The 18,748-nt window shown below is 28.6% G+C and overlaps 2 protein-coding genes across 2 annotated transcripts in view; one reads left to right on the forward strand and one right to left on the reverse strand.

The window, feature by feature from the left end:
- Positions 1-14,963, reverse strand: part of LOC119609132 (rac guanine nucleotide exchange factor JJ-like) — a 16,229-nt gene extending 1,266 nt beyond the window's left edge. The window contains 6 exon segments of the mRNA XM_037963835.1: positions 167-425; positions 8,071-8,612; positions 8,660-8,727; positions 11,661-12,176; positions 14,383-14,566; positions 14,659-14,963. Coding sequence (XP_037819763.1) covers positions 167-425; positions 8,071-8,612; positions 8,660-8,727; positions 11,661-12,176; positions 14,383-14,566; positions 14,659-14,666 — 1,577 coding nt within the window. The 5' untranslated portion in view covers positions 14,667-14,963.
- LOC119609133 lies at positions 2,421-4,790 on the forward strand. Its single transcript, XM_037963836.1, has 3 exons — positions 2,421-2,597; positions 3,451-3,637; positions 3,701-4,790. The coding sequence occupies exons 1-3, from the start codon at positions 2,584-2,586 to the stop codon at positions 4,505-4,507; spliced, it is 1,008 nt and encodes a 335-aa protein (XP_037819764.1). The 5' UTR covers positions 2,421-2,583; the 3' UTR covers positions 4,508-4,790.
- Positions 14,964-18,748: the final 3,785 nt, after the last annotated feature.

Consider the following 18,748-nt stretch of genomic DNA (forward strand, 5'->3'; position numbering starts at 1 on the left):
AAAGCAGTCTGTAGTCCAGCCTATACTATTGACAAGATCAGGCTACGGTACAGACTATTTTTTTAAATCTAGTCTGTAGTCTATAATATAATCAAAATCTGTCTATAATCTAGCCTATTAACAATAGTCTAGTCGGAACTGCATATCAAATGCAACCAGTTTATACCTATCATCCATTGCTTGTTTTGCAATTCGCATTTTGGCAAGCTTCTCTCTATAACGTCTCTTACGTAGACGATCATAACGCCTTTTCTCTTCAATTAGATCGTCGTTTCCTTTAGCCATATCTTTCAACAATTGCCTATGAATTCTCATTCTTTCATTGTTCTTTAATCTATTACTGTGGAATTTTGTTTCGTCTTCCTTTAACTTTTCTCGCCAACGTTTGCAACTCTCCTTATTTCTTTGACGGTTGCTCATCATAAATTACAAGGTGTAAATCAAGAATCCTTTAATTTTTCGACAAGTTTTTTTTATATTTTAATTGTATAAATGATCACATTTCCATTGTTTGTTGGAGATTTTAAGTTACTCCAGGAACAGGAAACCAAGTATCAATAAAAGTCCGGAATATCTATGGTCATTGCAACCGCTTTACTCTTTGTTTATTATTTTTAGAGTTTTTTTTAATGTCTTTCGATGCACTTATAACAATTGTTGTTATTCCATGTTTCACGGGACATGGGCATTTGCGATAATGCAAAGCAAAAACCTAAACTGGTATTAGTGACACACAATGTACGGTACATGTAGGAAATTGTCTTAAAAAAGTATATAATCAAAAGTTTTCATAATTTGACCCAATACTTACTTTGTTTGATTCATCTTTATAAAGCAAGATAAAAATTTTAATACTCTTTGTTATAATTGACTCTAATTTCACTAATCACAGAATTTTTTTATTCGACATGAAAAGCGGTGAATACACATTCACTTTGTTTACATTTTTGTTTTGTTTCACGCAAAACCGAAAACAGTGTTGGAAACTGTCATTTTAATGATGGATTAACTGAGGGATGCCAGATTTGTTAAGGGAAAACCAGATGTTGAAATAATTAAATTTACAAAACGGGGACAGGGATTTGGTTGTAACTAACTAAATAACTAACTAACTAACTAACTAACTAACTACTAACTAACTAACTAACTAACTAACTAACTACTAACTAACTAACTAACTAACTAACTAACTACTAACTAACTAACTAACTAACTAACTAACTAACTAACTAACTAACTAACTAACTAACTAACTAACTAACTAACTAACTAACTAACTAACTAACTAACTAACTAACTAACTAACTAACTAACTAACTAACTAACTAACTAACTAACTAACTAACTAACTAACTAACTAACTAACTAACTAACTAACTAACTAACTAACTAACTAACTAACTAACTAACTAACTAACTAACTAACTAACTAACTAACTACTAACTAACTAACTAACTAACTAACTAACTAACTAACTAACTAACTAACTAACTAACTAACTAACTAACTAACTAACTAACTAACTAACTAACTAACTAACTAACTAACTAACTAACTAACTAACTAACTAACTAACTAACTAACTAACTAACTAACTAACTAACTACTAACTAACTAACTAACTAACTAACTAACTAACTAACTAACTAACTAACTAACTAACTAACTAACTAACTAACTAACTAACTAACTAACTAACTAACTAACTAACTAACTAACTAACTAACTAACTAACTAACTAACTAACTAACTAACTAACTAACTAACTAACTAACTAACTAACTAACTAACTAACTAACTAACTAACTAACTAACTAACTAACTAACTAACTAACTAACTAACTAACTAACTAACTAACTAACTAACTAACTAACTAACTAACTAACTAACTAACTAACTAACTAACTAACTAACTAACTAACTAACTAACTAACTAACTAACTAACTAACTAACTAACTAACTAACTAACTAACTAACTAACTAACTAACTACTAACTAACTAACTACTAACTAACTAACTAACTAACTAACTAACTAACTAACTAACTAACTAACTAACTAACTAACTAACTAACTAACTACTAACTAACTAACTAACTAACTACTAACTAACTAACTACTAACTAACTAACTAACTAACTAACTACTAACTACTAACTAACTAACTAACTAACTAACTAACTAACTAACTACTACTAACTAACTAACTAACTAACTAACTACTAACTAACTAACTAACTAACTAACTAACTAACTAACTAACTAACTAACTAACTAACTACTAACTAACTAACTAACTAACTAACTATACTCAAACATGCATGCACCAATTCCATAAAAAACCCTTCACTTTTAAGCGTTCTTGCAACCTAGCCATCTGGCATCTTATCGCACTTTTACATTCGACACTTTACAGCACTGGGTTTTGTGTGTGAAAAGCAAAATGTAAACAAAGTGAATGTGTATTCGCCAGCTGCTGTTGCAGACCTATAAAAATAGTGAAAAGTGATTTTCGGAAAATTTTGCGGAATAAAAGTATTAAAAGATTTCGATTTAATTTAGATAAATATTGCAAAAAAAATGACTGATTTTGTGTGAGTATTAAATTGTGCAACGAAAAGATAATTTAAAAGCTGGAAACTAGTGGAATTTGCAAAAATTAACGTTTGAATGGATGTGGCCAAGAATACTTAATTAGCCGAGAGAAACAAGTTAATTAAGAAATGGCGAATTTGCAGGCGTGTGGTTGGCATTATTAGTATTTTCTTTTTGTGTAATTTGAATGTGAATTTATAAAATTGCGACGACTTTTTGTTTTTTTTTCATGACGAAGTGGTCATTTCGATAGTATAGGAGGGTTGTGTGAGAATTATTGGTTGTGTTATCGATTAATTTGTATTGTTCAATGGAATTTTTTTAATAAAAATATCATTCCTTTTGTGGCAAGAGTGTCATAACACCAAAATATCTTAATTTTGTACTAAAGTCAAAAATCCTTAGCAAATTTTAATTCAAGAGTTAAAGTTTTGCTATTAATTTAAAGATAAGTCAATACTGGTTGCGATTTTAATAAAATCCGCAGCAATGTTTAACTAAAAATTGTTAATTGTTTATTAATTTCTAAGCGTTTGCACCGAATTTAATAAAATTTCACATCTCTAGTTGTCAGGTATAGGTTTTGAATTTGGACCTTATAAACTAATGTAGCCGGTTTCAGAAGTTTCCAAATTAGGACAGCAAGATTAGATGAAAAGTTGAAAATTATCCCAAGTCTTTGGGATCTTATTTCAAAGGTTTATAAATGATATCATTCGTTGTTTCTCTAAAGGCAAAGTTCCTTTAAAATGCCAGTTTCAATATGCCTGATACTCCAGTTTCTGTTAATTTATAACTTCTTCCACTAATAAAAGGTTTTTACCACTCAATTCATCTTTTACAAACTTTCAGAATACGACACTCAGGCTATAAAAGGACCACAGACAAACAGTATAGTCTGCTGACACACGAAATGTCCAGGTTTTCTTTGCAAAATCGCTCTGGTAAAAAAGTGGATGCTATAAAACATTGGAACAATTTGACAGAAAAACTAAATGCTCTAGGACCACCCTATCGTACAATACCCCAATGGAAAAAGGTATTTCAAGAGAAAAACTAAATGAATTTCCAAAAAAACCATTAAATTTTAAAAAATTTCTAGGTTTGGACAGACTTTCGGCGCTTTCACAGTAAACGTGGCTTCAAATCAAAACCAAAATTTACAAAATCCATTAAAAAAGAACCCACACCCTACAATCAACTCTTTCCCACAGACGTAGCCGAGGAGCAAGCAGAACAGGAGCAAGTTCCAAATGCTGAACAGAAAAAAGCAGCAACTTCCAGTAAAGTAGCGCAATTTCTAAGATCTGAATGGGAAGAATATGGTGAAAATTCACAATCAATGCATTCAACACACTCCAATGATTATGCCGATGAGTATTCATATCCCGACAGACATTCCTCTCAACCGTCAGATACGGAATTACATGAGACTTTGATACCTGATGAATCACCTTACGATTCTTATACATATGCTGAAGCTCCTCACGAAGAAACACTAACACGTTCCGCAGTTCAACCGCCTCCAATGCAACATCATCATCAACAGCCCTCAGTTCAACAACAACAACGACATCATCAACAACATGATTCAATACCGCCACCTTTACAACCCGCAAATACTCGTCTCTTAGATCAAACTCTTTATACCCTACAAAATCAAATGGAACATCAAACTAAGCTTTTGGAACATCTTTCACAAATTTCCAGCACTATGGCAAGCTTAATGGAACGTCAAGTTTTGGCGGTGGAAAAACAAACCGAAGCCATGCGACGTCAAGCTTCCGCTACAGAACATCATACTCTAGTAATGAATAATTTTGTCGATATGATACGTGACAAAATGCCCAAGACAAATTCAAAGACAACGCCTAACACATCTGCCAATTTAGCAAATGGTAATTCATAAGAGTTTTCGTTTATCTTCTCCTGATGATATTGTGTACCATAACCGTATTATGTTTACGGTTTAATAGTTTTAGGATTAACAACTTTTTTTTTACAAATTAATTTTTGTTATTTAAAGATTTAAGTAATTATTATTTGTTACATTCAAATACAAGTTATTGAATTTAGCTGGTAAGTTAACTATTTTGATAATGATATCTGTTAATAAATGAAATAATAAATAGCGTTTTGTAATAAACATTTAAATATACATGAAATTTATCAATAAGTATTTAACACATATTTTCTTGTAAATAAAATTAAACTAAAATGTAATTTTAGGTTAATTTAACGTTGTACTTGTAGTGTTGACTTTAGTCCAGACAATAGAGTAGTATGTTTTTCAGACTATATGTCTACAGTCCATACTATAGTCATGCCTATAGTCCAGACTATTGTCTTGTCTAATCCAAACTATAGTACAGTCTATAGTAGAGTCTATAGTCCAGACTATAGTATAGTCTATAGTCCAGACTATAGTATAGTCTATAGTTCAGACTATAGTATAGTCTATAGTCCAGACTATAGTATAGTCTATAGTCCAGACTATAGTATAGTCTATAGTCTAGACTATAGTATAGTCTATAGTCTAGACTATAGTATAGTCTATAGTCTAGCCTATAGTATAATCTTGTCAAAAGTGCAGACTATAGTCTTGTCCATAGTCCAGACTACAGTCTGAGTATAGTCCAGACTATAGTATTGTCTATAGTCGAGACAATAGTATTGTCTATAGTCCAGACTATAGTCTTGTCTATAGTCCAGACTGTAGTCTTGTCGAAAGTCCAGACTACAATCTGACTATAGTCTTGTATATAGTCCAGACTATAGTCTTGTATATAGTCCAGACTATAGTCTTGTATATAGTCCAGATTATAGTCTTGTGTATTGTCCAATCTATAATATTTTCTATAGTTTAGACGATAGTCTTGTCTAAAGTCCAGACTATAGTATTCTCTATAGTTCAGGCTATAGTCTTCTTTATAGTCCAGACTATAGTCTTGTCTATAGTCCAGACTATAGTCTTGTCTATAGTCCAGACTATAGTCTTTTTTATAATCCAGACTATAATCTTGTCTATAGTCCAGACTATAGTCTTGTCTATAGTCCAGACTATAGTCTTGTCTATAGTCCAGACTATAGTCTTGTCTATAGTCCAGACTATAGTCTTGTCTATAGTCCAGACTATAGTCTTGTCTATAGTCCAGACTATAGTCTTGTCTATAGTCCAGACTGTAGACTTGTCTATAGTCCAGACTATAGTCTTGTCTATAGTCCAGACTATAGTCTTGTCTATAGTACAGACTATAGTCTTGTCTATAGTACAGACTATAATCTTGTCTATAGTACAGACTATAGTCTTGTCTATAGTCCAGACTATAGTCTTGTTTATAGTCCAGACTATAGTCTTGTCTATAGTACAGACTATAGTCTTGTCTATAGTCCAGACTATAATCTTGTCTATAGTCCAGACTATAATCTTGTCTATAGTCCAGACTATGGTATTGTCTATAGTCCAGACTATGGTATTGTCTATAGTCCAGACTATAGTCTTGTCTATAGTCTTGTCTATAGTCCAGACTATAGTCTTGTCTATAGTCTTGTATATAGTCCAGACTATAGTCTTATGTATTGTCCAATCTATAATCTTCAATATATTGTCCAATCTATAATCTTCCAGTCCAGACTATAGTCTTGTCTATAGTCCAGACTATAGTCTTGTCTATAGTCCAGACTATAGTCTTGTCTATAGTCCAGACTATAGTCTTGTCTATAGTCCAGACTATAGTCTTGTCTATAGTCCAGACTATAGTCTTGTCTATAGTCCAGACTATAGTCTTGTCTATAGTCCAGACTATAGTCTTGTCTATAGTCCAGACTATAGTCTTGTCTATAGTCCAGACTATAGTCTTGTCTATAGTCCAGACTATAGTCCTGTCTATAGTCCAGACTATAGTCTTGTCTATAGTCCAGACTATAGTCTTGTCTATAGTCCAGACTATAGTCTTGTCTATAGTCCAGACTATAGTCTTGTTTATAGTCCAGACTATAGTCTTGTCTATAGTCCAGACTATAGTCTTGTCTATAGTCCAGACTATAGTCTTGTCTATAGTCCAGACTATAGTCTTGTCTATAGTCCAGACTATAGTTTGTCTATAGTCCAGACTATAGTCTTGTCTATAGTCCAGACTATAGTCTTGTCTATAGTCCAGACTATAGTCTTGTCTATAGTCCAGACTATAGTCTTGTCTATAGTCCAGACTATAGTCTTGTCTATAGTACAGACTATAGTCTTGTCTATAGTACAGACTATAATTTTGTCTATAGTATAGACTATAATCTTGTCTATAGTCCAGACTATAGTCTTGTCTATAGTCCAGACTATAGTCTTGTCTATAGTCCAGACTATAGTCTTGTCTATAGTCCAGACTATAGTCTTGTCTATAGTCCAGACTATAGTCTTGTCTATAGTCCAGACTATAGTCTTGTCTATAGTCCAGACTATAGTCTTGTCTATAGTCCAGTCTATAGTCTTGTCTATAGTCCAGACTATAGTCTTGTCTATAGTCCAGACTATAGTCTTGTCTATAGTCCAGACTATAGTCTTGTCTATAGTCCAGACTATAGTCTTGTCTATAGTCCAGACTATAGTCTTGTCTATAGTCTAGACTATAGTCTTGTCTATAGTCCAGACTATAGTCTTGTCTATAGTCCAGACTATAGTCTTGTCTATAGTCCAGGCTATAGTCTTGTCTATAGTCCAGACTATAGTCTTGTCTATAGTCCAGACTATAGACTTGTCTATAGTCCAGACTATAGTGTTGTCTATAGTCCAGACTATAGTCTTGTCTATAGTCTTGTCTATAGTCTTGTCTATAGTCTTGTCTATATTCCAGACTATAGTCTTGTCTATAGTCCAGACTATAGCCTTGTCTATAGACCAAACTATAGTCTTGTCTATAGTCCAGACTATAGTGTCGTCTATAGTCCAGACTATAGTCTTATCTATAGTCCAGACTATAGTCTTGTCTACAGTCCAGACTATAGTATTGTCTATAGTCCAGACTATAGTCTTGTCTATAGTCCAGACTATAGTCTTGTCTATAGTCTAGACTATAGTCTTGTCTATAGTCTTGTCTATAGTCTAGACTATAGTCTTGTCTATAGTCCAGACTGGACTGATCTATAGACCCGACTATAGTCTTGTCTATAGATCAGACCATAGTCTTGCCTATAGTCCATATTATATTCATCCTATAGCCATTTGCACTGCTATCAATCAAGTTATCTTAAATAAAACCTTTAAAACTCTATTTCTGAAAGATAAAGCTCTTATCAATGAATAGGAAGGAATCTCATCATTTTTTTATTAACCTAAACATTTATTATTAAACTTATAATTAAAATAGATTTTTAAAAACATTACATACAAAAAGCACTTAACCCTCTATATATTTTTTTTAGACGAACTCTCTTAGGCCTTTAGCTAAGATTTCTGACCACTTCTAATAATTCTACATTTACTACGAATTTTTCTACGTGAAGCCTCTTGCCGTCTTAAAAACGAATTATGACATTTCGTTGCTTTCAGTTGACGTTCCATTATGGTATTTTGTTTTTCCAAACCCGTAACATGTCGTTCCATTAACTCTGCCAAATTTGAGGTAATTTTCGTTAAATGTTCCATAATTTTATTTTGATTTTTCATTTGTTGCTCCAGGCTGTTGAGGGTCTGACCCAAATAGTTCATTTTCTCCTGACTCAACTGCACCTGGACAGCGTCATGTGGCGATAAACGTTCAGAGTGATAACTATTGGAATTAGTTTGATGATACACCTCATTCGGTTTCTCTTCCAGAGAGTTATTGTCGTAGGAATTGTTGACTTCATGTGATGAATTGAAAAAATGTTTTTCTGTATTATGTAGTTCATCTTCTTCAGCGGCTTCGAGGGGATTGTCATAAGATTCATCAGCTTCATTTTGAGATTCATCGTGATAGTTGGTGGGTGATAGATAGGAATTGTGTTCATTGTTATCGCCATAAGAAGCGTAAATGGATTCAGCACTATTTAAAGTTTCGAGCAGTTTATTCTTTTTCGATTTGTATTTAACTTTTTGGGTTTAGGAGTGAATTCATCGCTTAGACGTTTAATGCTGCGCAGACGTAAATCGGACCAGACCTGAAATTAAGTCAAGAAATAAGTTTTGTTTTTAAAGAAGTAAAATTAAATAGATTTCAATAATATTCGGGAATATTCCTCGAATTTCAATTAAATTTTGAAGTATTTGAAAAATATTCGTGAGTATTCCGGGAATATTAAATAATTTGAATATTCCGTGAGTTTGAGTTAAATTTTAAAGTATTTCAAAAAAATATTCGTGAATATTCCGGGAACATGAAATAATTTGTAAATATTCGTGAGTGTTACGGAAACTTAAAGTAATTTGAAAAATAAAATCGGGAATAATCCTTAAATTTGCGTTTACTTTTGAAGTGATTGTAAAATATTGGGGAATATTCCGATGATTTGAGTTATTTCTAAAAGAAATATTCTGGAACTTGAAGAATTTTTCAAAGATTCAGGAATATTTTGGGAATTTGAGTTTAAAGTAATTTAAAATTACTCGTCAATATTCCGATGTTTAAAAGTAATTTGAAAATATTTTAGGATAAACCGAGAATTTGAATAAAGAAATATTAGAAAATAATCCGGGAACTTAAAGTAATTTTAAAATATTTGCGAATATTCCAAGAATTTGAGTTATATTTTAAAGTAATTGAAAATTAATCGGGAATATTTGACGAATTTGACTTATTTTAAAAAGAAATATTAGGGAACTTGAATTTGAAAATATTCGGGAATATTCCTATAATATTGTAAAAACTTTTAAAGAAATATTCGAGAATATTTCGGGAACTTGAAGGAATTAAAATATTCCCTGAATTTGAGTTAAAATTTAATGTAATTGAAAGTGTTAAAAAAGTAATTTTAAAGAAATTTGATAATCGGGAATATTCTGGGATTTTGAGTTAACTTTTAATTAAAAAAACAAACATTTTTTAAAGGTAAAATGTTAAAGATTTCAAATACTTTGTGATAGTTTAATAAAACAAATATTCAATGACTTTGACTTAAGTTTTAAAATGATTTGAAAAGATTTCGGAATATTCCAAGAAATATTCGAGAATATATCAGGAACTTAAAGTAATTGGATAATTTTCAGCTATATTTTGGGAATTTGAGTTAATTTTAAGTAATTGGAAATATTGGGAAGTATTTCAAAAGTTTTTGAAGTATTATGAAAATATTCGCAAATATTCCGGGAATTTGAGTTGACTTTCAAAGAAATATTAAAGAATTTGAATTTATTTGAAAATATTCGAAAAAATTCCGAGAATTTTAGTTAATTTCTAAAGTAATTGGAAAATATTCGGGAATATTCCAGGATTTTGAGTTAAAAATATCCACTTTTTCATTTAACATTTTACAAATAAAAACACTTTTAATAGCTTTACAAATATAATCCATTATTGGATTGAAAATTAATCGGGAATATTTGACGAATTTGACTTATTTTAAAAAGAAATATTAGGGAACTTGAATTTGAAAATATTCGGGAATATTCCTACAATATTGTAAAAACTTTTAAAGAAATATTCGAGAATATTTCGGGAACTTAAAGGAATTAAAATATTCCCTGAATTTGAGTTAAAATTTAATGTAATTGAAAGTGTTAAAAAAGTAATTTTAAAGAAATTTGATAATCGGGAATATTCTGGGATTTTGAGTTAACTTTTAATTTAAAAAACAAACATTTTTTTAAAGTAAAATGTGAAATATTTCCAAACTTTGTGATAGTTTAATAAAAAAAATATTCAGTGACTTTGACTTAAGTTTTAAAATGATTTGAAAAGATTTCGGAATATTCCAAAAAATATTCCTGAATATATCAGGAACTTAAAGTAATTGGATAATTTTCAGCTATATTTTGGGAATTTGAGTTAATTTAAAGTAATTGGAAATATTGAGAAGTATTTCAAAAGCTTTTGAAGTATTATGAAAATATTCGAGAATATTCCGAGAATTTGAGTTGACTTTCAAAGAAATATTAAAGAATTTGAATTTATTTGAAAATATTCGAAAAAATTCCGAGAATTTTAGTTAATTTCTAAAGTAATTGGAAAATATTCGGGAATATTCCAGGATTTTGAGTTAAAAATATCCACTTTTTCATTTAACATTTTACAAATAAAAACACTTTTAATAGCTTTACAAATATAATCCATTATTGGATTGAAAATTAATCGGGAATATTTGACGAATTTGATTTATTTTAAAAATAAATATTAGGAAACTTGATGAAAATATTCGGGAATATTCCTACAATATTGTAAAAACTTTTAAAGAAATATTCGAGAATATTTCAGGAACTTGAAGTAATAAAAATATTCCCTGAACTTGAGTTAAAGTTAATTGTAATTGAAAGTGTTAAAAAACTAATTTTAAAGATAATTGGGAATATTCCGGGATTTTGAGTTAACTTTTAAAGTAAAAAACAAACATTTTTTAAAGGTAAAATGTTTAAAGATTTCAAAAACTTTGTGATAGTTTAAGAAAACAAATATTCAATGACTTTGACTTAAGTTTTAAAATGATTTGAAAAGATTTCGGAATATTCCAAGAAATATTCGTGAATATATCAGGAACTTAAAGTAATTGGATAATTTTCAGCTATATTTTGGGAATTTGAGTTAATTTAAAGTAATTGGAAATATTGAGAAGTATTTCAAAAGCTTTTGAAGTATTATGAAAATATTCGAGAATATTCCGAGAATTTGAGTTGACTTTCAAAGAAATATTAAAGAATTTGAACTTATTTGAGAATTTTAGTTAATTTCTAAAGTAATTGGAAAATATTCGGGAATTTTCCAGGATTTTGAGTTAAAAATATCCACTTTTTCATTTAACATTTTTAAAATAAAAACACTTTTTATAGATTCACAAATATAATCCATTTCATATCTTTTTATATACATTCTTATAATTCAAAACCTAAGACTATTTTTACAAAAAATAATACTACATATTTTCCTCTAAATCACATTTCATCATTTAAATTTTCTTCTCGTCGCTTGTCGTCTTAAAAACGCATTATGATTTTCACTTAATTTCAATTGTCTTTCCATTAGGGAATTTTTCTTTTCCACCGCCTTTAAATGTCTGGCCATTAATGCCGACATATTTGTGGTAACTTTCAACAGTTGTGTCATTAATTTCTCCTGTGTCTCCAATTGATGTTGTACCGTACTAATGGTTTGTTCCATATCATTTTGATATGGTGTTGTGGCATCTAAAATCTTATAAAACATATTGTTATCTATTACTTTATGTTCTTGAGCCGCTTCAAACTGTTCGTAGGATTCATGATTGTCTTGTGTGGCGGCGACTTCCTGATTGTGTTCATTAAGTTCGGTTTTAATATTTGTACCATATATTGAGATTGAACTATTTAAAGCTTCCATTAGCTGATCTTCTTCTGGATGGGGTTTTTCTTTTTTATGTGTTTTATTCTTTTTGGCTTTTTTCAGACTTTGTTTTTTAATGCGCAAACGGACATCGGACCAGACCTAAAAATATCCATACACATAAAGAAAATTTTGGGAATTATTTTCAAAAGAAAAACACTTTTTTGCTTTAGGAGATAAAAGCCAGTAAGTATTTAGGTTGAAAGGCTTTCAAAAGCCTAAACAAGTTTAAACAAATTTTACATAAAGCCCAGATATTTAAGGGAACTACTCGATATGCGGATTAATAACATGAACTTTAGGAATTTGAAATTGTTCCTTTTAAGTGACTACTTCTACAAATTCTCAAAAACAACAACAACAATGAAATCATTCGAGTTTTTTAAAACTCTATACTATATAACTTTTCTACCGCAATCTGATGTCTGGCTTTGAATTGGCCCAACGTATTTTGCTACCTAAAACGAATGTCGTGACAAAGAACTTTTTCTTTGATAAAACAAAGTTGTGAAAACAATATTTCAAACACATCAATCACGTGAAATGTGCGTGACTTGGGTACGGGCTTGTAGAGAGTATTAAATTTAGAATTTGCTAAGTGTGCGTGATCGTGAGTCATTATTGTGAATAGAAGAAAAATTATAAAAAAGAAGGGGTGAATCAAGTGCAAAAGGGAAAAATATAATAAAAAAAATGTATAAGAATATTTTGAAAACTAGACTAGACCATAGACTGGACTACGGATTTGACATTAAGCCAGAGTATAGACTAGACTATAGACTGGACTATAGATTAAACTATAGAGTAGACTATATATAGTCTTTACTACAGACTCAACTAGACAAGACTAAAGACTAAACTATAGACTAGAATAACGACTAAACTATAGACTAGTGTATAGACTAGACTACAAACTATATTATAGACTAGACTATAGACTAGAGTATAGACTAGACTATAGACTAGACTATAGACTAGACTATAGACTAGACTATAGACTAGACTATAGACTAGACTATAGACTAGACTATAGACTAGACTATAGACTAGACTATAGACTAGACTATAGACTAGATTATAGACTAGACTATAGACTAGACTATAGACTAGACTATAGACTAGACTATAGACTAGACTTTTGACTAGACTATAGACTAGACTATAGACTAGAACATAGACTAGACTAAAGACTATACTATAGACTAGACTACAGATCATACTATAGACTATATTATAGACTAGACTATAGACTAGACTATAAACTAGACTATAGGCTAGGCTATAGACTGGACTATAGACTAGACTATGGACTAGATTATAGACTAGACTATAGACTACACTAGGCTATATACTAGACCAGAGAATAGACTATAGACTAAACTAGAGACTAGACTATAGACTAGACTAGAGACTAGACTATAGACTAGACTATAGACTAGTTTAGACTAGAGACTAGACTATAGACAAGTCTAGACTAGATTGTAGATTAGACTAGACGATAGATTATACTGGACTATAGAATAGACTATTAACTAGACTATAGACTAGAGTATAGACTAGACTATAGACTAGACTATAGAATAGAATAGACTATAGACTAGAGTATAGACTAGACTATAGACTAGACTATAGACTAGACTATAGACTAGAGTATAGACTAGACTATAGACTAGACTATCCACTGGAGTAGATTATAGACAAAACTATTGACTATATACTAAACTATAGACTTAAATGTAGACTGGACTACAGACTACACCATAGACAAAACTATAGACTAGACTAAGGGTGGCAAATCCGTGTGAGCTTGATGTTCATTTGTTCTTCCATAAGGAATTTTGGGCACCCCTGGGCTAGACTATGGAATATACTATAGAATAGACTTAATTATAGATAAGTCTATGGACTCTAGACTAAACTATATAATATGCTATAGTCTAAGTTATAGACTAACCAATAGACTAAGTTATAGACTAACCAACACTAGACTACAGACTAAAATATAGGCAAAACTATAGGTAAGACTATAGAATAGACTATAGAGTAGGCTGTGAACTAGACAATGGACTAGACTATAGAATAGATTAGGCCATAGACTAGACTAAAGACTAGACTATAGTCAAACACAATCCAATATTTAGCATTACAGTTAAATATACTCGAAACAAATTTTCAAAACCTTCAACACATTAGGCGTGTTTATAGCAATTTTCATCAAATGACTATTTACAATATTGCAACAATTTACTATTTTTACAAATGATCACATCTAAAAGAAGCCTCTTCCGCACCCCTTTTAGTTACATACCTTTTTCCACTCCGTCATAGTACGTTCCGGTGGACCAAGAGCATTTAATTTATCCACAATATCTTTCCATTCCGCATCTACCACCGCTCGTTGGGCACCCACACCATAACCACGGGCTGCCGCTGGATGCAAAGCCATTTCAGCTTTTAACAAATCAAATTGTTCATTTGTTGTTTTCTTAACACTGCCAATTGTTTATGTCCACAACAAGAAATTAAAAACAAACAATTGTCAGTAAAATTGTTGTGAAATATTGGAAAAAAAACCAGCACTTACCGCCTCATCATTTAATTTTATTTGGTATCTGCTTTTCTTGTTAACAAGAAGAATTTTGTATTATTTCTGGTTGATAGTTTTATTTTTATTAATTTTTGTCGTATTTACATCAAAAGCAGTCACTTTTTTACATTTTCACGTCATGTATGTCACGAACATTACAGCTTAATTACAATTGGAACTACAACCGCTATCGACAATGAGTTTTCATACATTTTGTATTGAGAGCAAAATATTGTCTTGTGGTTGGCGATATTGTGATTGAGATAGATTCTATCAAAGTATATTAATAAAGTAGCATCACTTGAACAGCTGACTATTTTTTTTAAACTAGATAAATGAACCAAGTTGTCAAAGTTTGTTTTGAAAATTGTTAACATTGTTTACGTCGCCATTTTTAAATTGTGTTTTGCTATTTGTTAAAATTTGTGAAAAGTTGAAAAAGTGAATTAAAAGTGGTTTTAAAGTAGTTTAAAAGTGTAATAAATTGTATAATATATAATAATATAATTAAATTGTTAATATTTTTAACTTAAAAGTAATATTTTTTATTTATGTTTTGTTCACATTGTTGTTCAAGGAAATTTTATTTTGACACAATCTTAAATTATTCCAAAAACAAAATACATGTGGTTGTTGTAGATGTTGTTGTACAACAAGAGGTGTCGCTACTTTATTAATATACTTTGGATTCTATTTTATTTTTATTGCGTTCGCTGGCGATCCTCTCATTTTCATGTTGTAGCGTTGCCATATATTCATAATATTTTGCTAAAAATTAGGGTTCTATAGTTAAAACGAAAAGTCGACTTTTCGACTTTTTGCATTTAGTTAAAAGACGACTTTTCGACCTTTCGACTTTTTCCATTTTATGAAAAGTCGATTTTTCGACTTTTCGACCTTTTTCATTTATTTAAAAGTCGACTTTTAGACTTTTCGACTTTTAGTATTTTATAAATGGTCGACTTTTCGACTTTTTCCGACTTTTCGACTTTTTTCGACTTTTCGACTTTTTTCGACTTTTCGACTTTTTCCGACTTTTTGACCTTTTCCGACTTTTTGATTTTTTACGACTTTTTGACTATTTTCGATTTATTTCGACTATTTTTTACTTTTTTCGAGTTTTTCCGACTATTTTAGAGTTTTTGACCTCTTTTCCACTTTTTTAAAATTTTCACCTCTTTTCCACTTTTTTAAAATTTTCGACTCTTTTCGACTTTTTCCGACTTTTTCGACTTTTTTCGACTTTCTTCGACTTTTTTCGACTTATCGACTTTTCAATTTTTTTCGACTTTTCGACTTTTTTCGACTTTCCGATTTTTTGACTTTTCGACTTTTTTCGACTTTTATTTACAAAGTCGACTTTTCGACTTTTTTCATATCGACTTTTTCGGAACAAAATAGTCGACTTCGACTTTTTTCGACAAAAAGTCGATTGTTCGATTATTCGAAAGTCGATTTATAGAACCTTACTAAAAATCTTGCAAAAACAGGGTTGTTATATATAATGCACATTTTTCGGCATGTTTTATTATTAATCGAAGATATTGAATGAAATAAATATAAATCAAAATGAGAAATGAATAATTTTTTAATAATTTCTATTTATTTCTTAAAAAATAATTATAATTAAAAAAACATCATTTTGCATTGATTTTTTGTGGTCTGTCGACAGCGGTTCCAATTGTAATTAAACTGTTATACATATCAGATGTCGGGACTAAAATGTCGAATGAATGAATGAACAGTGTTGTATTTTCTGATTGAAAGGTTGCCACGTGAGTTCATTAATCGCATAAAGGGAAAGGCTATTTAAAATTTAACGGTATTTTAAAAATATTCGTGATTTACACATGAAATTATTATAAATTTTCTACTAAATTGCGATAAGTTTAATATCTCTGTTGAAAAATTTATATTTTAAAGAAAGTTTTCCATAAATATTCCTTTTCTATGCAAAATGTTTATCGAACATTCCCTTTTTATAGAAAATTTTCGATAAATTTTCTATTTTATAGAAATTTTTAGATAAATTTACTTTTTTATATAAAATTTTCGATAAATTACGTTTATTATAAAAAAATGTTCTTTTTTATAGAAAATTTTCTTTTTTATAGAAAATTTTCATTAAATTTTATTTTTATAGAAAATTTTATTTTTTATAGAAAATATTCGATAGATTTTCTTTTTTTATAGATAATTTTTGATAAATTTTCTTTTGTAGAAAATTTTCTATAAATTTTCTCTGTAGAAAATTTTCCATAAATTTTCTCTTTAATAGAAAATTCTCGATAAATTTTCTTTTTCGTAGAAAATTCGCGGTAAATTTTCCTTTTTTGGATAAACTTTCTTTTGTTTTGGAAAATTTTCGATGCATTTTTTTTATAGAAAATTTTCGATTTTTTTTTAGAAAATTTTAGATAAATTTTCTGTTTTACAGAAAATTTGCGATAAATTTTCTTTTTTATAGAAAGATTTGGATAAATTTTGTTGTTATGGAAAATTTTGGTTTAAATTTGTTTTTATAGATAATATTCGATTTTGATTTTATTGATAAAGTTTCTTTTTATAGAAAATTTACGATAAATTATTTTTTATAGAAAATTTACGATAAATTTTCTTTTTATAGAAAATTTACGATAAATTTTCTTTTTATAGAAAATTTACGATACATTTTCTTTTTAAAGAAAATTTACGATAAATTTTCTTTTTATAGAAAATTTACGATAAATTTTCTTTTTATAGAAAATTTACGATAAATTTTCTTTTTATAGAAAATTTACGATACATTTTCTTTTTAAAGAAAATTTACGATAAATTTTCTTTTTATAGAAAATTTACGATAAATTTTCTTTTTATAGAAAATTTACGATAAATTTTCTTTTTATAGAAAATTTACGATACATTTTCTTTTAAAGAAAATTTACGATACATTTTCTTTTTAAAGAAAATTTACGATACATTTTCTTTTTAAAGAAAATTTACGATACATTTTCTTTTTAAAGAAAATTTACGATAAATTTTCTTTTTAAAGAAAATTTCCGATAAATTTTCTTTTTATATACAATTTACGATAAATTTTCTTTTTATATACAATTTACGATAAATTTTCTTTTTATAGAAAATTTACGATAAATTTTCTTTTTATAGAAAATTTACGTTAAATTTTCTTTTTATAGAAAATTTACGTTAAATTTTCTTTTTATAGAAAATTTACGTCAAATTTTCTTTTTATAGAAAATTTACGTCAAATTTTCTTTTTATAGAAAATTTACGATAACTTTTCTTTTTATAGAAAATTTACGATAACTTTTTTTTTATAGAAAATTTACGATAACTTTTCTTTTTATAGAAAATTTACGATAACTTTTCTTTTTATAGAAAATTTACGATAAATTTTATTTTTATAGAAAATTTACAATAAATTTTATTTTTATAGAAAATTTACAATAAATTTTATTTTTATAGAAAATTTACAATAAATTTTCTTTTTATAGAAAATTTACGATAAATTTTCTTTTTATAGAACATTTACGATAAATTTTCTTTTTATAGAACATTTACGATAAATTTTCTTTTTATATACAATTTACGATAAATTTTCTTTTTATATACAATTTACGATAAATTTTCTTTTTATAGAAAATTTACGATAAATTTTCTTTTTATATACAATTTACGATAAATTTTCTTTTTATAGAAAATTTACGATAAATTTTCTTTTTATAGAAAATTTACGATAAATTTTCTTTTTATAGAAAATTTACGATAAATTTTCTTTTTATAGAAAATTTACGATAAATTTTCTTTTTATAGAAAATTTACGATAAATTTTCTTTTTATAGAAAATTTACGATAAATTTTCTTTTTATAGAAAATTTACGATAAATTTTCTTTTTATAGAAAATTTACGTTAAATTTTCTTTTTATAGAAAATTTACGTTAAATTTTCTTTTTATAGAAAATTTACGTTAAATATTCTTTTTATAGAAAATTTACGTTAAATTTTCTTTTAATAGAAAATTTACGTTAAATTTTCTTTTTATAGAAAATTTACGTTAAATTTTCTTTTTATAGAAAATTTACGTTA

This window comes from Lucilia sericata, unplaced genomic scaffold, assembly GCF_015586225.1.
Source record: "Lucilia sericata isolate MDLA Ls3-8-SP2 unplaced genomic scaffold, ASM1558622v1 Contig000933F_arrow, whole genome shotgun sequence".
NCBI lineage: Eukaryota > Metazoa > Arthropoda > Insecta > Diptera > Calliphoridae > Lucilia > Lucilia sericata.